A 24,991-nucleotide genomic window follows, 5' to 3' on the forward strand; every position below is an offset into this window, starting at 1 on the left:
GAAACCTGGGCATGTGCCCTGACCAGGAATGGAATCATGACCTCCTGGTTCATAGGTGGATATGTAATCACTGAGCCATGCTAACTGGGCCCATTTGTACTTCTTAATTCCTTCACCCTTTTCACCCAGTCCCCCAACCATTCTCCCCTCTGGCAACCATCAGTCTTTTCTCTGTATCTATAAGTTTGTTTTTGTTTCTATATCTATAAGTTTGTTTTTGTTTTGTTTGCTCATTTTGTTCTTTAGATTCCACATATAAGTGAAATCATATGGTTATCATATGGTATTTGTCTTTGTCTGACTTATTTCACTTAGCATAATACCCTATTGTTTTGGCAAATGGAAAGATTTCATTATCTTTTATGGTTGAGTAATATTCCATTGTATATATGCACCATGTCTTTATCCATTCATCCTTTGATTGGAGTACTTAATTTATTTGCATTTAAAATAATTATTGATAGACTAGAGGATCGATCATGAAGATTTGTGCAAGAATGGGCCTTCCGCCGAAACTGGTTTGGCTCAATGGATAGAGCGTCGGCCTGCAGACTGAAAGGTCCCGGGTTCGATTCCGGTCAAGGGCACGTACCTTGGTTGCAGGCATATCCCCAGTGGGGGGTGTGCAAGAGGCAGCTGGTCGATGTATCTCTCTCATTGACGTTTCTAACTTTCTATCCCTCTCAATTCCTCTCTGTGTAAAAATCAATAAAATATATTAAAAAAAGAAAAAAAAGAATGGGCCTTCCTTCCCCTGGCTGCTTCGCTCTGGCCGGAGCCGCCTTTCCGCTCCACCTGGAGCTGCCTTTCTGCCTTCCCATGCTGCTCAGAGGCCTGGAGCATCTGGGGTGATGCGGAATGCCTGCCTCCTGCCCTGCCCCCAGCGGCTTGACGCCTGCATATGCAAATTAACCTAACATCTTTGTGGGTTAATTTGCATACTAACTCCTGATTGACTGGCATGTTACTCTTTTATTAGGTAGATATATAGTCATTGTCATTTTATTAATTGTTTTTTGATTGGTTTTATAGTTCTTTGCTCATTTCTTTCTTTCTTTTTTTTTTTTGATAAAATATATTTTATTGATATTTCACAGAGAGGAAGGGAGAGGGATAGAGAGCTAGAAACGCCGATGAGAGAGAAACATCAACCAGCTGCCTCTTGCACACCTCCTACCAGGGATGTGCCCACAACCAATGTACATGCCCCTTGACCGGAATAGAACCTGGGACCTTTCAGTCCACAGACCAACGCTCTACCACTGAGCCAAACAGGCTTCAGCAGTTCTTTGTTCATTTCTTAATCTCTTGTTCTCTTCTCTTGTATGTTGATGACTTTCTATAGTGTTGTTTTTGAATTCCTTTATCTCTATTTCTTGTTTATCTTTTGTAGATTTTTGGTTTGTGGTTACAATGTGCTGCATATATACCATGCTATGTATATAGCAGTCTATTTTAAGTTGATGTCTGCTGAAGTTTGAACACATTCTAAAAATCACTACCATTTTTTCTACTCCTTCCATGTTTATGTTTTTGACATTATTTTTTTACTTCTTTTGTGTGTGTTTATATTTGTGTGTATGCATCCCTAAATTTACTGTTGTAATTACGCATGATCTCCCCACTTTTGCCTTTTAACCTTTGTACTAGCTTTAATGTTGGTTGATCCACTGCTTTTATTAGGGTCAGTGAGAATTTTTCCCCTCATTATTTTCTTATTTGTATTTGTGATTTTTTTTTCCTTTCTCTTCTTAAAAAAGTCTCTTTAACAATTCTTGTAATACTGGTTTGGCAGTGATAAATTCCTTCAGGCTTTTCTTGTCTGGGAAGTTCTTTATCTCTAAATGATAACCTTTCTGGGTAGAGTAATCTTAGTTTAAGGCGTTTCTTCTCATCACTTTGAATATTTCATGCTAATCTCTTCTAGCCTGCAAAGTTTCTGTTGAGAAATCAGTTTTATGGGAGCTACCTTGTAGGTAACAACTGCCTTTCTCTTGCTGCTTTTAAGATTCTCTTTGTTTCTAAACTTTGGGTTTTTACCGGTAATTAAGCTGTGTCTTGGTATGGGTATCTTTATGACTCTCTCTACTTCCTGGACTTGTATGTCTCTTTCCTTTGCCAGGTTAGGGAAGTTTTCTATCATTTTTTCTTCAAATAGATTTTCAATCCCTAGCCCTATCTCTTCTCCTTTTGATACCTCCATTATGTGATTGTTGTTACTTGATGTTGTCCTAGAGGTTTCTTAAACTATCCTCTTTTTTTTTTTTTTAATGCTTTTTTGTTTATTTGTTTGTTTCAATTGAGTCTTTTCTGCTTCCAAATCACTGAATTGAACCTCTGCTTCATGTAATTTGATGTTGACTCCAAGTAATGTAGTCTTCATTTCAGTTATTTTATTCTTCACTTCTGACTGGTTATTTTTTATTCCCTATCTCTTTGTTAAAGTTTTCACTGAGATCATCTATTCTTCCCCTAAGGTCATTGAACATCCTTATAACCAGTGTTTTAAACTCTGCATCTGGTAGATTTAAACTCTGCATCTGGTAGAATACTTGCCTCCTTTTTTTTTTTAGTTTTGTTCTGTTCTTTTATTTGGTACGTGCTTTTTGTCTCATTTTGGCTGTCTATGTTTGTGTTTATTAGATAGAGATTCTACATCTCTCAGTCTTGGCAGAGTGGCCTTATGTAGGAGTGATGCAAACTCCCTATTTACCTGAGCTGGGTGCTCTAGGGTTTTCCCTGAGTCAGTTGTGTGTGCCCCCCTGTTGTAGTTGACCTTGATTGCTGTTGGCACATCAGTGAATAGGACTGACGCTTAGGCTGGCTGGCTGTGATGACTGGCAACAATTGTAGTGGACAAGCTGTTGTGGATTTGCTTTAGTGGGGTTCTGGTGCCCACCAAGTCCCCCTTTGGGTATGTCATTTGTGGAACTAATCGGGTGGTGCTCTGGTGTGGTCTGAAGCTGGCCACCAGGTGTTGGTTCTGGGGTCTCTTGGGGTAGGGCTCTCATGTAAGCCAAGGTCAGGCACTGCCTGTATCTGGCCTGGGTCCACCTGGTAAGAAGAAGAGTACACTTTGATTCTGGGCAAATGGAAGCCTTGGGGGTGGGCTTTTGTTCCTGAGACTCACCTCATTTATCTTCTCTCTGCCCTGAAAGTTATGGAAGTCAAAGGAATGTGGCCCAGCTATACCAAAGAACTTTATGAAGAACGTTTTTGAAGGTGAAGGAAATGATTTCAAATGTTAGCATATATAAAAACATAGTTTATAAGGCATTAAATACTACAGGGATGATTTTGCTGATAAGTTTACTTATGGATCCAGAAACATTCAGAACTTACTGCTTATACTCAATTAAATTTCCTTTATAGATACCGATTTTGTTAATGTGTTTTCAGTTACACCTGTGGTGTCACAAAGAAAGTTACAAGAGCTGCTTAATTATTGCATAGCTTTTTCTGTCTTTGTGAGGGGAAAATGTACTGTTCAGATGGCCCTGTCAAACTTCCCCTGAATTATAAGGCTATGTACTTGAACCTCACTGAAGATTTAGAAGAAAGTATTCTTTCTGTACAGGAGTCCTTACTTGATGTAAGTATAAAATATTTCTTATTTCCCCCCTGTATAATGTGTGGGCATAGTCTTTTGCCTTAAAGCAGTGATACATAATTATAGACATAACAGGTTAGACCCGTCGTTGCCAAACTGCAGCTCTCGAGACACATGCGGTTCTTTGGCCCCTTGAGTGTGGCTTTTCCACAAAATACCATGGCCTGGGCGAGTCTATTTTGAAGAATAGACTAGCATTAGAAGAAGTTTAAGTTTAAAAATTCGGCTCTCAAAAGAAATTTCAGCCGAAACCGGTTTGGCTCAGTGGATAGAGCATCAGCCTGTGGTCTAATAGGTCCCAGGTTCAATTCTGGTCAGGGGCCTGTGCCTTGGTGGTGGGCACATCCCAGTGGAGGGTATGCAGGAGGCAGCTGATCAATGTTTCTCTCTCATCAATGTTTCTAGCTCTCTTTCCCTCTCCTTTCCTCTCTGTAAAACAATCAATAAAATATTTAAAAAAAGATAGAAATTTCAATCATTGCACTGTCGATATTTGGCTCTGTTGACTAATGAGTTTGCTGACTACTGGGTTAGACTATTTTAAAATACCTCATAGATGTTTTTCTTTTCTTCTTAGTAAATTTTGTCTTTGTAAAATCACTTTATTTTTCACTTGAGGCTCACTGGTAATATACTAATATTTTGATATGTTCTGTTTGGTGTTTAGTATTGTCTCTTTTGTGTTTCTTTATTCTTTATATCTTTGGATCAATGCTGATATGGCTAACTCTCAATATGATTTTTCAATTACCTTGCATGAGCATGTGGCTAATAGATCAAGGCCTGACTTATTTATATTAGTGTCAAATAAATTTTGAGATGAAGATAACTTGTCATTGAGTAGAATTATTTTTCTCTAATATAAAGAATATTTGAAAAGAACAAAATGAATTGAGAAAATCTTTTTTTTTTTTTAAAGTTATCCAGTGAATATTAGACATATATAAGGGAGTGGGGAGGTATACCCCCCTTCCCACCTCACACACCTATTTTTCATTCCCAAGTTTGATTTTACCAAAACTTAAGTTAACAATTGGAGCAGATCTTTCAGGCCTTTCTTAAAATATTTTTGTTTAACTTTTACGATATGTATTTTGTTTATGAACTTTTAAAATTATAAATGTAATTCTCAAATATGTTTCATAACTACATTTCATTTTTTATTATAATGATAAAGTAGGGAAAATCTGTCATAGGCTAAGAAATGTTTCATTTTCTTCCTCCAGAAAGAAAATTTTTACACAGAGTATTTAATATCTTTAAATTTCACTCATTGCATAACTTTATGGGATTGATTTATGTGCTATGGAGGGCCTCAGTTAACTTATTTATTTAACTGGTGCTTAATTTGAAAGAGAAGGCATTATAAATAGTCTTTTAACTATTGAGTAAGAGAGTATTTAAATCAGTTACAGTTATTTTGGGATTTGATAATGTATTGAGATTTGAGGAAAAACATTTACTGATGTATATTAAAATTCAACAGATTACACCATTCATCTCTTTATCACGGTTTATCTGGAAACTTAAATGAATTTATTCCATATCTATAATAGTTTTTATAGTGAGAATGCTAAAGGTATGAGTTTTCTAGAAAAAAATTGGAGATCTAAGTCAGATGCTTTTATTGTTAGTTTTCGAGTTATGCTTTTGAGAGTGCCACCTGTGGAAAACTAAATCTTACATCTCTTTTCACTCAACAGCTGAATATTGCATATCTTTTCATCACTGGAATTACATGCTGTCTACTAGTTAATCACTCCCTAGGAGGTTTTTGTCACATTTTTAGAGCTTTTAATAAGGGCTTTTTAGGCCACCTGCTTCTTTTTCTGCTGTTCTCACCACCTGGGCAAAGCCAGTCTGGCAGTTCAGATTTCCTGCAGGAAGTCTGGTTATCAAGTCCCCAAGGCCTGGTTTCTTGTAGAATAGGATTCTGAGACTCACATTCACCCTGCAATAACATAATCCAGTGATTGTACCATTATTACGACGTGCTGTGTTTCCAGAGAGAAGTTTTTAAGTTCTATTGCAATGTTATGTGTGTTTAAATCTAAAGCCTTTGTAGAAAAAAAACAAAGCCTTCTCATATAAATCCTGACCTGATCTATCCCCCTTTCCCCAAGTGGAATGGTGAAAGGACTTGGTGTGGAATTGATGACGTTATTAAGCGTAGAAATTAGGAACTTCTTTGACTTCTACAGTTGATTCTTCATTCCAGGGCAGCTGTGGCTTGGCATCTCGTTCTAAGTCAGTGTGTTATTGACGCCCACTCTCCTGTCTCAGTTGCAGCAGCTACTCACAGACCTGCCCCATGATATGCTGGATGACGACCTGTCCTCCCCCGAGCTCCACTCTTCGGACTGCAGCGAGGACGACACAGCGGGACGGTAAGGGCGCGAATCATTTTCACACGTGTATCACATTCTGTAGGTGTCCATCTTTTGATTCCCTGCAGGTTACAATAATGTATGTGATTGTAAAATTGTGGTCTAATTCTTAAGCCTGTAGGTGAAGGTTGGAGGGGAAACATGTTAAAATCTTGGGGTTCTTTGTGATAGCTGCGTCCAACTAAATGATAGGCTCTAAATCGAAAGTGTTGATTTTTCTCAAGACCTCATCCTTCTGAGCAATTGCAGAGGAACTGGAATGACCATCAGGTGCTGCCTAAATCTAAAAGTGCAAATGTGAGTATCTGGTGTGAAAATGATTTTGACAAGGGTGGGAGTAGATCTTAGTGCTTTTGTCTTACTCTTGTTGTCTAATAGGACTATAATGAGATTCGGGATATATACATGGGAGAGAAAATCAGCAATGGCTGGGAAGAGAATCCAAGTAAGACTGAAGAGCAGCATCCTGGGTACCATCCCGAAGAAGGTGGCGATGAAGGCGGGAGGGGTTACAGTCCTCCGAGTAAATATGAACAGACTGATTTATACCACCTTCCTGAAGACTTTAGGCCATTTACTAATGGTCAGAAGCAGGAATTTAATAATCTGCCAGCCAATGTAATTAAATTTTCAGATCCTCAAAGGAACCATTTTCAGGTATTATAAGAACTTGACTTTTAAGAATTTGCTTATATGTGCCCATACATGTGTCTTTAAGGAATATATATAAGTAGAATGATAAGATTTATTATAAGTATAAACAGTTCTGAGAGTGCATTTATTCAGGCTCATGCTGAATTAGTCATGCTGGTTTCTGTTTACAATCTAATGAAATCATGATTTCAAGTCAGAAATTTAAAATATCATAGAGGCTTTATGGAGACAGTTAATTAAACATTAAGAATTAAATTTGTCAAAGAATAACACTCCTCATTTACTGCTGTTTCAGGCTTGTACCACTTCACTATGCTTTAGTGAGAAGCTATGTTTAGGTATCTTGATACAGTTTTTTATTTTTTTAATTTATTGATTTTAGAGAGAGAAACGGAGAAAGAAAGACATCAATTTGTTATTTCACTTATTTATGCATTTATTGGTCGATTCTTGAGTGTACCCTGACCAGGGATTGAACCCACAACCTTGTCATATTGGGATGATGCTCTTACCAACTGAGCTACCTGGCCAAGGCTGATACAGTTTTAAAGCAGTAAATCTATTTATTTAATTGTCATGATTTTCTAGTTCACCACCCTTATAACACATTTTAGGTCAAACACTTCAAAGCTGATACCTGTTTTGTGATAATAATGGCAGTAGATGGGATGAATGTTAAGGAAAGAAACACTTTTTTTTTTTTTAACTTAACCCTGTCTGAGTTTAATGAAGTAAGACCTTAGGATACAGTTAGCTGTTTCTTAGACTTTCTTAATGATAATGAATGCCTCATTTTGCCAGTAACTATTCTGTAACCCCAATGACAGGATAATTTTTTTTTCTTTTAAAGTGATAATTTTCTCTTCTGTCTCTGTAGAATAGTATTCATTCCACAAAAGTTACTGAATATTACATATGAGGCATTGTATAACATGTTCTTGGATATGTGTATTTTTGTATTCCCAGGATGTTGGCATCATCTAAATCATTCTTAAATATTTATGTACAGTCTTGATAGAATTCTTGAATGTTACTTATGGGATTGGCCCATTATAAGCTCAAAAGTCCAATTAAGATATGAGAAATTATATTTCACAGACTTTTAGTAAATAGTGTTAAATTACAGTAAGTTATTTTAAAGCAAAGATGTCTGTATGAAATTTTAATTATACACAATTAAGTTTTGTAACAAAATTAAGATGATTAAGGTAATTTTTGAGGAAAAGGCCAAATCCTAATTGTCAATTTCATTTATCATCTTATAATAGCAATTTGGTACACCGCAAGCTCCCAGTTGTCCAGTGTTGGAACCATATACAGTGGTATATCAACCTTACCAGTCTCCTGCTCAGCACAGTGACTCACCACCCCAGGAGATAGCAGGAAGTGACACATTTGAAGGCCTGCAACAACAATTCTTAGGAGCTAACGAAAGTATGTATCGTGTTTATATATATTTTAAAAAATATATATTTTATTGATTTTTTACAGAGAGGAAGAGAGAGGGATAGAGAGTTAGAAACACCGATGAGCGAGAATCATCGATCAGCTGCCTCTTGCACACCCCCTACTGGGGACGTGCCCGCAACCAATGTACATGCCCTTGACCGGAATCGAACCTGGGACCTTTCAGTCTGCAGACCGACGCTCTACCACTGAGCCCAACTGGTTTCGGCGTGTTTATATTTTTTAATGATTGGAGAATTTTAAACATGTTAAGCATGTTCAAGAATTATTTCTTTTTTAAATATGGTGATTGTATTGTGGCTGGTTTTTTGAAAGAACCCTTATTATTAGAGATATAGCTGAAGTACTTATAAATAAACAGATATGAAGTCTAGGATTTACTTCAAATAATATAGTGATGGGATTCATTGTGCACTTTTTTCTACCTTCTATATATTTGAAATTTTCCATAATAAAAACGAAAGTAAAAATTTCTCAACTGTACATTTGAGTTATTGCAGTTGGTTCAGATTTTTCATTAGTTTTATATTTTTCTAACTGAAGTCTAATTTGGAAAATGAAATATAGTTTTCCCTTTATTCTAGATTTTTTGTAATATAGAAATGTAATTTAGTAAATCAGCCATTATCATCTTTAGACTTTTAATGTAATAATTAGACAACTCTGACATAAATTACTTTATGTTCAGAATTGAAACTGGACTCCTATCAGGTTTAGTCATGTGGCACTTACCAAAAATTTTTTTTGGATTGTATATGTATAAATATGAAAATGAGAAAAGTAGCTATGAGAGCATTTTGAGGAGATAAAACACCCAAAACCAAAAAATCTAAACTTAGACTGACATGAATTAGTGTTGTCATACATCCAACTGGCATTGTCTCCTCTCAGGCATGTGAAAAAGGTAATTATTGTGCATATTAAAGAACCATAGTGATTCTAGGGTGTGACAGCAAGTTTTTTGTTTGTTTGCCTTACATTTAAGAAATGGGCGGCAGGGGGAGGGAGTCATGTTGGATATTGTTAGGTTTCCTGGGCGACAGCCAAGGAGAAAGCTGGCCTTCAGGCTCTAGCTCCACAGACTCAGGCTCCAGACTCACAGGCCCTCGGGAGTCAAAGCAAACAGGGGGGTGGCCTCTCTTAGTTTATGCTACTGTGGCCCAAAGCGATGAGGAAGTGGACAGTGAGTGGCAGAACTGGTTTGGGGGGCGTCCATAAGCACCACCACAGGAGTCTGAGGCGTGGGTGGCTTCAGTTCCCATGGTCAGTTGGTCGTTCTGCATATATAACCTTTTATCATTTTCTTAATCTGCATTTTGTCAGGTTGATTTATTTTTTGTTTACATCAGTTACACCTATGCCTAAACTTGACATTTGGAAGTTAACTGAGTAACTTAATGGCAGTGCCAGATTTAGTGATTAGGGCTTCCTACAAACAGTCTAAAAAGATGACCTGGGAGAGGGGTGTGGCTTGTACACTGTGTTTACTCCTTCCTTAAGGCCAGAGAGAAAGTTAACTTCTAACAAAGTTTTCTATCTTCAGTTTTTTTTTTTTTGGGGGGGGGGGGGGAGGGGCTGGGTTAACCATATCGCTTTTTAAAAAGAGGCCTGCTTTGTTTGCTAGCAAGTAGGAGCAGTGGTCTAGTAGAAAATGCATTCGTCATTATGTCGTTTATCATCCTTTGAATTCTCACCCCTTCCCCGCAATCATTTTTAAATGTTCCCTAATGTGACTTTAATCATTTGTGAAAGAAGTCCTCAAAACTCTTTTTTGTTTACATCAGTTACACAAGTGCCTAAATTTGCTCTATGCTATTGAAATTTGTGTCAATGTAAGAAAGCAATTGGCCTCCAATTAATTTATTCATTACTTTATTGATTCAGCTGTTTTGTGCCAGCATAAATATTGCTGACATGTACATATAAGGAACTGTTTGACATTGAAATTGGGTTTCAAAAGAACTGGTGGCCCAGAAAGAAATTCTCTACAGACTAATTCATATGCCTTTCAGCATAATGATTATTGCTTGTCTCATTTTTGATTCTTATAAGTATATTTCCAGTAGGACATGATCTCACTCATCTAGGGGAAATGGTGAACAACACAGACTGATGAACAAGAACAGACCCAGAGATAAAGAGCCATGGGTCAAACTGTTGGAACTCAGAGGGAGGGTGGGGATAAAAGGGAGAGATCAACTGAAGGACTGATGTGTACACATATGAGCCTAACGCATGGTTGTTCACATTCGTATATGCCTGCACTTGTGCCTTTGAGGGGTAGGAAAAGAAAATTACTTTGTTATTTCAAAGCCATGGGGGCATGAGTGGGGGGTGGGGGATTCGAATGGGGGGTTGAGGACAAATATGTGATACCTTAACCAATAAAGAAATAAAAAACAAACTGGGTGGCGTGGGGGAGACTGTTGCTCTTTGGAGGCCAATTGCTTTCAAATACACATCCAGAGCCCAAAAAACAAAACAAAACAAAACAAAAAACTAAACAAAAAACCATGAATACTATGTAATCCCCACTCCTGCTTTAATAAAATATTTTGAGGAGGATATCTAGAAATGTTTTTAAAAAATGGTTTTTATAGAAGCCGATGTACTTAATTTTCAATTTTATGAGATCATAGAACTCTATGCTATTGAAATTTGTGTCAATGTAAGAAACGTCCAAACCTGTAGAGAATTTTTATGGGTTTATTTGAGCCAACTGATGGCACTGCTGGGGAACATATGCTCTGAGAACTTATTTATAGAATCAAGGGAGAAGACGTCAGGGAGGTGGATGAAATCCAATGCTGGTAGATTAAGGGGCCGGGAGAAAACACAGCAGGAAAAACTGTAGCATTGGATAAGAGGCAAAATGGGGAAACACATACCTTTACCTTGGTGGGTATAGGGTGATTACATTTACATCACACAGAGATGGCCTGTGGAGAACAAGATAGCAATAAGGGGTTCTGTGGTCTTGTGCTCTGGTGCCTGCACTTGTGCCTTTGAGGGGTAGGAAAAAAAAAATTACTTTGTTATTTCAAAGCCATGTATCAGAACGATGGACAGGGTTTCCTTAAGGTAAAGATTGGCCTCTGCCAATGATGCCATGGGCCTGGGACGTGACTATCCACTGTGACCTGCCCAGTTAGGATGTGACCAGATCATCTGAGTGGTTACTTTTGGTCACAGGGCTTGTCAGCCTGCCATATGTTCCCCTGAGCTTGTCAGGTTTATTGTATAGCCTGACACATTTTCGTTCACATTCGTATATATTTATTTTTAATTAGCCGAAATGGTAGTGATGAAGGGTTATACTCTATACACTAGTGACATTTCAAACTTTTCTGGCAGTGAGCACAGTAAGAAGTGCATTTTGTACATTGTGATGGGGTCTACAATACTTACCTAGGCAAATGAGTGTATGTAACTAAAACATATGTTCCACAAAATCACAAAATAGTACTCATTTGTACTACATGATGGACTCTGATATGTTCTATTATAGTCTATATTTTTTGTTTCTTTAAGAAATGCTAGCCAGAATTCACCGAATTGTTTTCTTGATACTCTGATGAGTAGTACCCACAGTTTGGGGAAACGCTGCCCTGAATGACCACAGATTTATATTTTGGTATGCTTTTATCTAGCGAATTGTCTTTCATTCCAAATCAGGTTCTGCAGAAAATATGCAGATCATTCAACTTCAGGTTCTTAACAAAGCAAAAGAAAGACAGCTGGACAATTTAGTTGAAAAGTTAAATGAAAGTGAGCGTCAAATCAGGTATCTGAATCACCAGCTTCTGATAATCAAAGGTAAGACGACAACTGTCCTTTATGAGGTATGCTAGAGCTTAGATGCCTTGTTTCCAAGATCCTCATTTTAAATATGAAGCTTAGCGAGTTGACGGGTTTGGTCAGAGGGGTCATAGCGAGTCAGTCAGAAGGAATTAGAACCTAGGACTTTGACACCTTCTTTGGATCACTTCTCTCCAGAGCATGCTGTTTTGAGGTCCTCATTTTCTCTAACTTCTCCCTCCTCTTCTTTCTGTTAGGCTGTTAGAATAAGTGAACATTATTTAACTATGCTGATAGTATCCTGTCCTAAATATTTGTTGATGAATTTATATTGGATGAAGTGTTACAATACCCAGTGAGACTTGTGATTAGTGCAAGATATTTTCTGAGCCTACAAATTAGCATTAGGTTTTAATCCAAGGAAGAGACAGTGACCCTGAACTCCTTCAGTTCTGCCAAGGAGAAAATGGAGCCACACATGGGAGAAGCACACAGAGTAAATACAGATTCAGAGTCTTAATTGCTTACTCTTCGTGCTTTCTGTAGTTTTGGTCCATGTTGAACTTTTCATTTATAGAATAATTTTGTGACTGCACTCCAGCTCATTTCAAACTTAATTGATAGTGATAAAGGTATCTTTCTGTAGTGATCATAAATTTTATTTTGAGAGAAGAATTTGTAGGCTATCATATAAAGTATGTGGGAAGAATTTAAGATTAGGTGAATTTAAGAGTTCACTGCAAGTATGTATAGAATATAATTTGTCTTCAGATTCCTTTTCAAATTTTTTTTTTTTTTTTTTTTAAATTTCAGAGAGGAAGGGAGAGGGAGAGAGAGATAGAAACATCAGTGATGAGAGAGAATCATTTTAGGCTGCCTCCTGCATGCCCTAACTGGGGATCAGCCCAACCCTGACCGGAATCTAACGATGACCTCCTGGTTTATAGGTTGATGCTCAACCACTGAGGCACACTGGCTGGGCCCCCAGATTTCTGTTCTGATTAACGGTTTTGTCACATCTGTGGAGCTTCTCAAATAAATAGAAGCTGAAGTCATTGTTAGGAAATCTTTTGGTCCCCAAAGGGATACAATCAGATTTTTGAAGGAAGAGGTTCTGGTTCTCTAAATTTTTTTGGTGTCACTCAGGCATTCTTTTTTGGAACTTTTCTGGTTTTATCTAAATCAGCTAAAGTTCATTATCTGAATTAAGTTGAATGCAACAATTTTTATATGTGATTTAGATCTGATATTTGACAGAGATTGTGTCAATTGGGGTCCCATCACAGTAACATATTATTCCTGTAAACATTTTTAATGTCCTAGATGAAAAGGATGGTTTGGCCCTCAGCCTTCGAGAATCACAGACACTCTTTCAGAATGGAAAGGAAAGAGAGATACAGCTTGAAGCACAAATCAAAGCACTGGAGACCCAAATACAGGCATTAAAAGTCAAGGAAGAACAGGTAAATATTTTAACTATTGATGAAAAATTTAGTTACTTAACTTTTGGTATGGTAGGACTAAATTTAGTTCATATTTTCTTCCACCATAAGCCTGCTATTTTTTAAAAATATATATTTTATTGATTTTTCACAGAAAGGAGGAGAGAGGGATAGAGAGTTAGAAACATCGATGAGAGAGAAACATTGATCAGCTGCCTCTTGCACACTCCCTACTGGGGATGTGCCCACAACCAAGGTACTTGCCCTTTACCAGAATCCAACTTGGGACCTTTCAGCCCAGTTTCGGCTAGCCTGCTATTCTTTTCCTTACTCTGGAAGCACGGTGCTCCCATCCACCCAGCCATCTATACGTCACACACCAGGAAGAAACCCCAGCTTCTCTGTTCCCCTTCTTCTGCTACATTCTGTTGAGTCTCCTCATTTCTGTTCACAAGTCCTGAATTTGGGACTTTATCTATTGCCAAAGTCTCTTACTAGTCTCTATACTTTTATCCCTTCTTCAAATTCTCTCTTATGGCCATCTGGTTACTCTTTCCAAAGTACAGTTCTGATTATGTCTTTCCCTTGCCTGTCTCTTCTCTAACTCTCACACTCAAGTCTGTTTGTTGTTTTAGATACTTGTACGTGGACAAAACTTTTCACAGCACACTGCTACTTGATTACCAAGCCCCTGCTCACAGGTTTTGTTTCCCCCACCAAGTCTCTCCTGCTTCCTTCCCCAAACCAACACCAACCAATTCTCAGACATAAGCTGGGTGTCCAGGAATTCATGAATTCGGACACTGTCTGCACCAACGTTAGATACCAGTTGTAATGTGAGGTTGTTAGCTGTACTTCTGACGGACTGGCTGTAAATCAGTGGTTCCCTCGACCCCCTCATTGGATCCCATTAATTGTCTTGAGGGGCTCACAGAACTCAGAAAAACATTTTACTTACTAGATCATTCTATATAATAAAAGCCTAATATGCAAATTGACCAAACTGTGGAACGACTGGTTGGCAGGGGGCGGGGCTGGTGAGCGGGCTGTGCCAGGCCAGCCACGGCAGGCAGAGAGAGGGGATGATGATTGGGGGGCGGCAGCAGCGGAGGGGCAATTGAGGAGTGGGGCCCGCTGCCCGATTGGCCTGCTGGTTGCTTCCTACAGGGAAAGGCCAGACTGTGGCTTAGGCCCGTTCCCTATAGAGAGTGGGCCTAAACCGTCAGTTGGATATCCCCCAAGGGCTCCCAGACTGTGAGAGAGCTTAGACCAGGCTGAGGGACTACCCCTCTCCCCCCCAACCCTGTGCACACATTTTTGTGCACCAGGCCTCTGGTTGGTTTATTATAAAAGGATATAACTCAGGAACAGCCAGGGGGAGAGAGGCATGGAGCAGGGGAGGGAAAAGGACGTGGAGCTTTCGTGTCCTTTTGAGTACACCCTCTCCCTGCGTCTCCACGTGTCCACCACCCCAGAAGCTCTGAGAACCCTGTCTGATAGGGTTTTTATGGAGACTTCATTGCCTCGCATGGTTGATTAAAACCAACCTCTAGCCCCTCTCCTCACCTTGGAGGTCAGGGGATGGGACTGAAAGTTCCAACACAACCAGTCCCCATCCTCAGGTGAAAAGTCAGCCACATTCACGCAACAAGAGACATTTTATCACTCTCAGTGCTTAGGAAATGCCAGGGTTTTGGGAGCTGTGATCCAGGGATTGCAGAGGAGGACCGAATACCTTGGCCATTCGAATGACCAAATATATGTTTCTTAGAAATCACAATATTGCAGTAGGTTATTTGTATTTAAAAAGTTTTGAAAAGTGATAAAATTATTAGATTAACAGTTGAATTTCTTTTTTATGTAGTAAAAGGTTATAATTTTGTAATCTTCTGAATTAGAAATTGCATTTATCAGAAATAAAGTAGCATAAATATAAAAATAAAATAAAAAGAACTAACAGGATCACCAGGTGTTTTGGTTTCCTATTGCTGTTATAACAGAATACCAAAAACACAGTGGTTTAAAACAACGCAGATTATTATCTTACAGTTCCAGGGGTCCGGCGTCTGACGTGGGTCTCACGGGGCTAGAAGTAAGGTGTGAACAGGGCTGTGTTGCTCTTTGGAGGCTCTATGGTGTCAGCGGCAGGGAGATCTCATCCCCACCAGTTGCTGGGGGAAGCGGGCTTCCTGGGGTGCCATGGAATAAGAATTTCTGGAGGTCCTCATGGGAAGCTGAGATATTGTAGAAAGCTTTATTTCTGTGGGGTTACACCCCTGAGTTTCCCGCTGTCCCGTCATAGGTCATAGAAGAAGTGTAGCTGTGAGTTCATTAGGGCTAGAACTAAAGCCATTGCCCAGAGTTTTCATCCCAGGTTGGAGCAGTGTCCAGTCTAGCGTTAAACCAGCTTAGTATGTGTTCCAGCTGCAGTCCAGCAGTCCATGGCACAGGGCGTCCCCAGGGCCACATGGCTATGGAGGGAACATGGGCAGGAGCAAAGCCAAAGGGACTAGAGAGCCAAGAGCCAGGACAGAGAGCTCCTTTGGCTAGGGGATTATGCATTCCCAAACTTTTGCAGGCTTGCAGTAGCCCTGCCTCCTTTGTCCCGTGGTTTCTGTTCCCAGGCTTGACAGATGGCACCTTCCCCAGGTCACCCCAACTTCACTGCCCACGTGCCCATCTTCCCTTTGTTCAGTCCCTTCCTCCAGTAATCTGCAGGGAATGGGCCAGCAGTTCCCTGGGGAGTGTGAAGTTGCAGCTTCATGGTGAAGCTGCCCATATGACATGCTTGTAATGTTTGGCCTCCCTTTGCCTTCTTCCCTATTATTAGTAACTAGAGGCCTATTGCACAAAGATTTGTGCAAGAATAGGGCCTCCATCCCCTGACTGCCGACACTGGTTTTCCTCCGGCACCTGGGACCCAGGCCTTCGCTCCAGCCACCACCTTCTGCCTTTGTCCAGGCTGGAGCCTTCAGTGTTTCTCTGGGGAGAGCACTGCTCCTGTAGCTCCCTCCGCCCCCACCCTCCTCTGCCCTCCCCTTCATAGCAGGCATCCTGCCCCGCCCTGCTGCTCTGTGCTTGCTTATGCAAATTAACCTACCATCTTTGTTGGGTTAATTTGCATACTCACAAGGGTATTAATGGAATAATCCATTTTTTGCTTTTTCTAGCCTTGAATGGCTACATGCAAAGGGTTTATGACCCATTTCCATCCTCAGAGCCAGAGGTCACAGTTTTCCTCATGTAAGGACCATGTGGATACATTAGGCCCACTCAGATAATCCGGGAAATCTCCTTATTTTAAGGCCATCAGTTTAGCAACTTCAGTTCAGTCCGCAACCTGAATTTTCTCTTGCCGTGTAACATAAGGTATTTATTCACAATTGCAGGAATTAGGATATGGACATCTTTTGGGAGCCAGTATTTAGCTTACTAGTATTTTGTAACTGTACAATTATAGCTTTCAAAACAGTGTTTTTAGTAAGTGATCATTGACAAGTTTCATCAGTCTTTCAAGAAACAGTTGTCGCCGAAACTGGTTTGGCTCAGTGGTAGAGCGTAGGTCTGTGGACTGAAGGGTCCCAGGTTCGATTCTGGTCAAGGGCATGTACATTGGTTGTAGGCACATTCCGGTAAGGGGTGTGCAAGAGGCAGCCGGTCGATGTTTCTCTCTCATCAACGTTGCTAGCTCTCTATCTCTCTCCCTTCCTCTCTGTAAAAAATCAATAAAATATATTTTAAAAAAATACTTAAAAAAAAAAAAAGAAATAGTTATCATTTTTCTGTGACCTAACAATCGGATTGCCCCCCACACTTGGCTCTCAGAGCAATGCAAACAGCACTGGGACCATATAGTAGCCACAGGTTCCTTGTCTGGTACCCACATTGTCATCTCGGGTAATTCTAGTTTTTTTTTTCTCCTCAGTGAATAATGTTTGCAGCCCCTATGGGCCTGGTGGGTCCCAGACAGGGAAGTCTTAAGGAGCCAGAGCCACCATGGGGAGACCCTTCTCTCCTGTCATTAAGGCCTGGTTGATTTTGGGAGTTAACATTTTTAAAGAGAGCACAGAATCACATGCCATAAACATGGCTGTCTTGTGTCTGCTAGATGATTAAGAAGTCCAGGACGACGGAAATGGCCCTGGAAAGCCTGAAGCAGCAGCTGCTGGACCTGCACCACTCCGAGTCCCTGCAGCGCGCCCGGGAGCAGCACGAGAGCATCGTGGCGGGCCTCACCAGCAAGTACGAGGAGCAAGTGCTGTCCTTACAGAACAAGCTGGATGCTACGGTGGCTGCTCTTAAGGAACAGGTTGGGATGATTTCAAATGAGCAACTGTTATCAATGAGCAAAGCCATTCTGTCTTGTAATGACATTTTGTGGTTCTTCATATAGAAATTTTGGATGTTTGCAGTAGGTTTTTTTATTGTAAGTAAAATTTTAAAGACAAATATTTTTTATTTATGCATATTCTCTAAGGCAGGCATGATTTTGGAAACCCTTCCTGTGGTAGGATGGATTCTCACAGTGCTCGTCATTGACTTGTAGAGTATTTATACATATTGTCCTGGAATAAATCCAAACTGGAAGGAATGAGTGTGCTGGGAGACGGCGTGCACTTGAGGGCTGGTCCTGGGAGCTTAACCGCTAGAACACCTTTCTTGGGGCTCCCAGCATTTGGTAAGGAGCCCATCGTTAAGACTGTCTAGAAATGGTTCTTGAGAGAAGACTTCATTTTGAGAAGCTACACTAATAAAAGAGAAAGATGCAAATTGACCATAGCTTCACAACGCCCACCACCAAATCAGGAATGAGTATGCAAATTACCGTAACTCAACAAAGATGGCGAGTTAATTTGTATATGCAGGTGACATGGCAACGACACAGGTGTTCTGCACTGCCCCAGCTGCTCTAAGGTGACTCTGGGCTGGAGTGAAGGCGGTGCTGGCAGCCAGGGGAAGGAAGGCCCATTCTTGCATGAATCTTCATGCATCGGGCCTCTAGTAGCATAATAAATGAGGGAAGGTAGTCTGATCTAAAATTATTGAGGTTTGAGACTTGAGCATACTTCACAGTTTTTATTACTTTTGCCCCAAAGGGAGTAGGATGTTGTAAGCTGATGGTGAGTCAAGTGGGGGGTTTGCTTGAGCTCCAGAACTCCAGGTAATCATTTCGGTGAATAAAACTTAAGAGCTCATTTTCCTTAATGCAGTTTCAGAACTAATTTAACCCAAAGGAAGAGAAGAAGAAAAATAAGATGTGTGGGTATGGAAAATTCCACTACACTTAAAATTTATTCTGATTTGGATTTTTATTTTCTATTTATATAGCTGATTCTAACATTTTCCATTATTTAGATAGAGCTAAATAAGATGCATTATTGGCTATAATAATTGTTTATATACCATTTTATTTTAGTTTTATCTACATTTATATGAGTTTTTATTATGTTTATTTCCCTAAATATGTGTTTATTCTTTTTATAGAGAAACTTATTATGAATTTGACCAGTGTGGAGCATCTATTGGGGTGGGGAAAGACAAGGGCGATGTCAAATTATTGAAAATTTACTTTATATAATATATAAACAAGTGGAATTTGAAATATAGTTTAACTTTGGCTGTGTATGGGGAATAGCATTAATGTTAGACATGGAGAATGGGCCTCCTTGGATGATGAGAGGAGTGGAATCTGGCAGCTTTTGCATCGAGGGTTACTTGTCTCCATTCTCTGCTGCCTTAGGCTCAGTTTCGGGGTGGGCTGAGAACTCCTGTGTGCTCAGCTCCTGAGCCCAGTCCATATCCGATTCTCTGACCCTGTCCTTAGAAGAACCTTAGACTAGAGAGAGAACAAACTCTTGACTCTGTGCTGAATGGGCTTCGGACCCCTGAACCATACCCTGAAGGTGCTGATTAAGGTCTTTTTTCCGCGGTTACATTCTGTGACTGTTTTGTTATTGTTCTGAAATAGCATAGCAGAGCTCGGCCTCTGTGTTTAATTGCACAACTGCTTTGCGAAGTGCTGATTCCAAAGTGCTTCTCGTTGTTTCTTTCATTATGGTGCCCCTTTGTGCTCTCCATCTGCTCTCAGTTGCCTCAGTAGTATTTTTAATGAAAGGTCAGTCTATATTATTTCAGAATCTAAATTGACTCTAGTGGTGCTGTAAAACTCCAGCAGGAGCGAGGGCAGTGCCCGCCTGTCATCTGAAAATGCATTGAGTCTGTTCCACACGGAGAGGGTCGATGTAGGTTTTCTTACGTAACCGGTAGCAATATGTACATACTGCATTTTACCCCTTGCCCGCTTCTTCTTCATAATCATAAGAGTAACTAAAGAGGGAGCTGTATTTTATTTTCCTTTCAGGTGAATCTTTATCTGCTACACTCTATTCAGCAGATTGCAAAGAAAAGTAAAACAAGTCTTAGAAAGTAAGTAGCAAGGAATAAATGACTGGATAATTCAGTAAATGAACTTGAATACATTCGGCAGTGTCTGGTTTCTGTGTCATGATTTTCACGTGATCCCTTTCCTGCCTTTCTTTTAATGCTATAAGAAGTTTAAACTCCTATTGGCTGAGGACTCTCACAGAAGTGTGTGTGTGTGTGTGTGTGTGTGTGTGTGTGTGTGTGTGTGTGTATCTGCCCTAATCCTCATTTTGGCTGTGCCATAGAAATCTGTTCAGTTTTATTTGCTTCCATGGGTTCAGCAATTATTATTCTTTTTATGATCCCACTTGTCTCCTTCAATCTTAAAAGATGTCTGTCTATGTCTTGAATTGAGTGTTCTCATCACTCAAGCTAATCATGGAGAAGATGGAGCCATTCATTTTTGTTTAATTTGTTTTTGGTGTTTAAGTTGTACAGTTTATGAGTAATCTGTTTTCCTGAACATGTCAACAGGAAGCGTGATTTAATTGATGGATGCATGTAGTCAAATTATCGCCATGGTCTGCCTTTTGTTTACAATTTTTTTTTCCATATCTACCTTTAAACACACACACACACACACACACACACACACACACACAACACCCCAGTTTGCGTCTCTTGTAAAATCTCTTATAACCTCCTCAGCTCGTAAACGTTAGTGGTCTCCCCACTCCTCTTGCACACACGTTCACACGGTCATTGACTCTAGGTGCTCACTGTGCTTGCCATGGTGCCCGGAGCCTGAGAGCCCTGCTTTCCCAGCTGGCCTGGGGCTGGGCGGCGTGGCCAAGAGGCTGGCAGTGCTGGATAAACACGGACAGTTTCCAGGAGCTCCATTTTGTCCACAAATTCAGAAGAAAAAATTTAAAGCAAAAATGACTACATTAGGAACTAGAACACAAAGTTCACACGAATTGTTAAGCCAAAACAGGAGACTTCAGAGTCCCTTTCCTCTGCTTAGGGCACTGTCTGTCTCCTTCTGAGGTGTGCCTTTGGGTGGTATCCTTAGGGCATTATTAGGCGTCCGGTTTTCCTATGGAGCAGGCCCTAGTGCTTTCTTTCTGCTTTAAAGCCCTTCCTTGGTTTCCCTCTTTCTATTCATTTCTTCAGGCTTTCCCAGGGAACTTTAGCCGGTTTACCTCTCTGCTTTCTCATGCTCCGCTGGCCTGGAATTCAGCCTGTGAAGCCCTTTTTGAATGAGAGGTGATGATTTCCCCTACAGGGGCCCGGCACTCCGGCACTTCCCTGACTCACTACTCCCAAACACCTTTTTGTTTTTTGAAGAAACTTGAATATTGTGTACATGCTGTATATTTATACGTACATCCCCATACAGGTACACACATGCATGTGTGCACACATTCATCTTATTTGTTGTTCTTTGTCATGTATTTTTAAGTTTTTTTTTTTGTAGTACATACTATGTGTAAGGCACTGTACAGGCACCTGCAAGGAGACTATGAAGAGAAATAAGACATGTGAAAGGTAGAAGGAAAAACATGAGAGGAACAGATCAAGTTTAGAAGACGTTGAGAAAACGGAGAGATTATTTTTGGCCGCTCAGAACTGAATGAGCTTTTGGATGCTCAGAGCCGAGCGAGTCTCTGTGTGTTTATCTGTGTCCTTGCTGTCTTGGGATAGAAACTCCACGCTTCGGAGTCAGAGTGGCCTGCCTGTGTCTACGGACACTTACACGGCAAATAGGAACGTACTGCCTTTCCTTGGGCCTAAATAGGGCCTCGTTCTAGGACAGCAGTATCTTGTGAATGTAGAGCAGAAGGCACTTTAGAAATCATGGAATTCAACCTTTGTTAGTGAAATTCCAAAAGAAAAAGCAGACTGAGAAGCTGATGACTCACCTAAGAATGCATGACTTGGTTCACCTGACTGCCAGCCCCAGGCACTTACCCTTGTAGAAGAGTGATGCTGCCATGTGATGACTTTATAGTTGACTTAAAACCCAATCATGAATGATAACTGATAGTTTAATACTTAATAATGGATCATAAGAGTGACTTCTCGAACACTTTTTCTATTTAGGAAGACATTTGCTGTCATTTGAAAGATAAGGTGAAACAACTGGAAAGGGATCAAGAAGCAACCAAATTAGAAAAGACGGAGATCATTAACAGGTTGTCCAGAAGTCTAGAGGAGAGTCAAACGCAGTGTGCCAACTTATTGCACTCAGGTAGGTGTCTGAGGCACTGTGGTCTCCCCGAAGGCTGGGGAGTGTGGCAGAGAGGACATAGGAGCCTTGAATTATAAAAACCCAGAAAAGACAATCAAGATCATTGGTGACAATTTTTTATTTATTTTTATTACTTATTTATTTATAAAAATACATTTTATTGATTTTTTTACAGAGAGGAAGGGAGAGGGATAGAGAGAAACATCGATGAGAGGGAAACATCAATGAGAGAGAAACATCAATCAGCTGCCTCCTGCACGCCCTCTACTGGGGATGTGTCTGCAACCAAGGTACATGCCCTTGACTGGAATCAAACCCAGAACCCTTCAGTCTGCAGGTCAACGCTCTATTTACTGAGCCAAACTGGTGACAATTTTTAAAAAAATATATATTTTTTATTGATTTTTTTACAGAGAGGAAGGAGAGAGATAGAGAGCTAGAAATGTCGATGAGAGAGAAGCATCGACCAGCTGCCTCTTGCACACCCCCTATCGGGGATGTGCCCGCAACCAATGTACATGCCCTTGACCGGAATCGATCCTGGGACCTTTCAGTCCGCAGACAGACGCTCTACCACTGAGCCAAAAACAGTTTCGGCTAGTGACAGTTTTTTAAACATAGTTATTATACATGTGTCAGAGCTTGTGCATATTTATTGCTAGTAACTAATTTGGAAAACATAGACAATATAAAGTAGAAAATAAAAATAACCAATAATTCTACTGCACAGAGGGAACTGCAGTAGACATTTGAATGTCTTTCTTTTAAGTGAAATGAAGACCACATAGACAATTCCCTGCTTTTGAAAATGTACCAAAGCTGAATGTTCAAAAATTAGATAATAAGTTACATGTTATAATGTAGATTCTATCTCTGAAAGCTGAAAATGATATGAAATCCTGCTATATTTTGCTGTTTAGAATTTATCACTGATCATGTAGTTCTGTCATTTTGTGTAACTTTTAAAATTACTTTTCCTTCTCACAATGGAATATAGCCACTTACCTGGTAATTTGAAGCCAGTGATGCTTTTTTTTTTTCTTAAATCAATCCTCACCCAATTTTTCCATTGGTTTTTAGAGAGAATGGAAGAGAGAGGGAAAGACAGAAACACATCAATTGGTTACGTCTGGCCTGGGCCCTGGTCAGAAGCCTCCTACACGCCCCACACTGGAGATCGAACCCGTAACCTGGGCATGTGCCCCAACTGGGAATTGAACAGTGACCTCCTGGTTTATAGGTCATTGTTCAACCACTGAACCACACCAGGCAGGCTCCATGGATAGAGAGTGGAAAGGAAGGAGGGAGGGGAAAGAAAGAGGGAGGGAGGGAGAGAGAGAGAGAACGAGAGAGAGAGAGAGAGAGAGAGAGAGAGAAAAACATTGATGTGAGAGAGACACATTGATTGGTTGCCTCCTGCATGGGCCCGGAGGCGGGGGAAAGGGGTAGGAGGGGGACTAGGGGTTGAACCTGCAACCCATTATGTACCCTTGATCCGATTTCGAACTCATGTCCCTTTGGTGCAGGGGCAGACACTAGAGCCACTGAGTACACCGTCCAGGATTGTCATGCTTAAGATTTCTCCTATGGTCTCCATGCTATTAAGTTTGAGAATATGCTTCCTATTATTAGTTTCAACATCTTTAGATTTCCTATTCATTTTTATAAAATGATATTAGAGTAAAAGGCAATAATAATTAAATTTTTTATTTTCCATGCTGTGGAAATAGCTCAGAGGTTATTAGTTAACATACTATATATGAAAGTTACACTTTGGCATGTTGAGTCAATTCTGACTATTGGTACAATGTGTATATGAGTGGGCCATTCAAAAATCAATCAGTCATGACCCTGGAGTGGGGAATGTGGTAGACATGAGCAGAGCAAGGACGATGGGCCAGGTACAAAGTTCCCCTGGACAGAAATCCCAAGTACCTGGCAATGGGCAAAACTAGGAAAACAAGGACCTGCCTCCGGGTGACCTTTCCTCCCCTAGAGTGTTTCTGGTCATGGGTTTAGACTTCCTGACCCTTCACATTGATGGTCATGCGGGTCGGACCCTCCCCTGACCTTTCCTCCCCTGGCATGCCGCTGGTCACGTGATAGACCTCCTTAGAGGAGGGACAAAGGGCTGAAGAATGGTCTCGTTTGGCTCCCATGCAGGCCCTTGCACAGCCACTCCCTTCAGCACTGAGTCCTTAGAGATAATGGTAGGCCTCAGTTGCATGCTGGGCTGACATCAGGACGAGCTGCAGTGACTAATGGTCCCCTGTCCAGGTGCCCACCGATCAGTGGAGACCACAGCCCTGAAAGGACATACCTGGAAAGCTGATGAATACTCCATTGGGATCTGCCGCTAAGACTTCCCCTAAGATCCCCACCTTTAAAACCCTCAGGACAGAGCACCTAGCTCATTCTTTTGCTCCCTAGAGCACGCCCATTGGGCTCTTCTTTTTAGTGGAGTTTGCTTTCTTTCTCTGATTTCCAAGGGCCCTTCTTTTTCCTCTCTGCCTGGTGTCCTGAGCCCAGTTCTTCTGAAGCTCACATCATCTACCTCGGTAACTTTCTAAAGAAGCTTTCTCTTATAAAAAAAACACCAAGCAGTTAGGTTACAGGTTCAATCCCCAGCCTATTTGGGACACATGCAAGGGCAACCTTTGATGTTTCACTCTCACATCGATGTTCTTCTCTCCCTTCCCCACTCTCTAAAAACACAAAGCAAAACAAGTCAAAAGTACTAATGTCAACGATTGTCTAAATGTGTGTGCTTCGATCAAAATTTGGACCATGCTCTATTTAGGTCTCCCCTCTCTGTTTAGTTTTGTATCCTTTTGTTTCCCATGTCATAAACTAGGAGCCTTTTTCCTTGCCATTAAAGGATTTGAAAATACGATTTTTTTTTAGTTGCATAATATGTCATCATTACTTTGCTTAAACATTTCCCAGATGCTCATTTTCTTTTGAGGAAACCCAATAAAGTTCCTTGTAAATGAAATCCTCTTCCCCCCACACTGCCTCA

At 40.4% G+C, this 24,991-nt stretch overlaps 1 protein-coding gene across 2 annotated transcripts in view; it reads left to right on the forward strand.

Annotated features, from left to right (window-relative positions):
• CEP152 (centrosomal protein 152) overlaps positions 1 to 24,991 on the forward strand; it is an 85,886-nt gene that overhangs the window by 13,046 nt on the left and 47,849 nt on the right. For both annotated transcript variants that reach the window (XM_084884789.1, XM_084884788.1), the window contains 8 exons: positions 5,894 to 5,997; positions 6,222 to 6,294; positions 6,376 to 6,654; positions 7,920 to 8,085; positions 11,794 to 11,934; positions 13,240 to 13,379; positions 17,467 to 17,667; positions 21,825 to 21,972. In XM_084884789.1, the coding sequence (XP_084740915.1) occupies positions 5,894 to 5,997; positions 6,222 to 6,294; positions 6,376 to 6,654; positions 7,920 to 8,085; positions 11,794 to 11,934; positions 13,240 to 13,379; positions 17,467 to 17,667; positions 21,825 to 21,972 (1,252 nt within the window). The remainder of the gene's footprint in view (positions 1 to 5,893; positions 5,998 to 6,221; positions 6,295 to 6,375; positions 6,655 to 7,919; positions 8,086 to 11,793; positions 11,935 to 13,239; positions 13,380 to 17,466; positions 17,668 to 21,824; positions 21,973 to 24,991) is intronic.

The sequence above is a fragment of the Pipistrellus hanaki genome (genome assembly GCF_964339955.1).
Source record: "Pipistrellus hanaki genome assembly, chromosome: 1".
Lineage (NCBI taxonomy): Eukaryota > Metazoa > Chordata > Mammalia > Chiroptera > Vespertilionidae > Pipistrellus > Pipistrellus hanaki.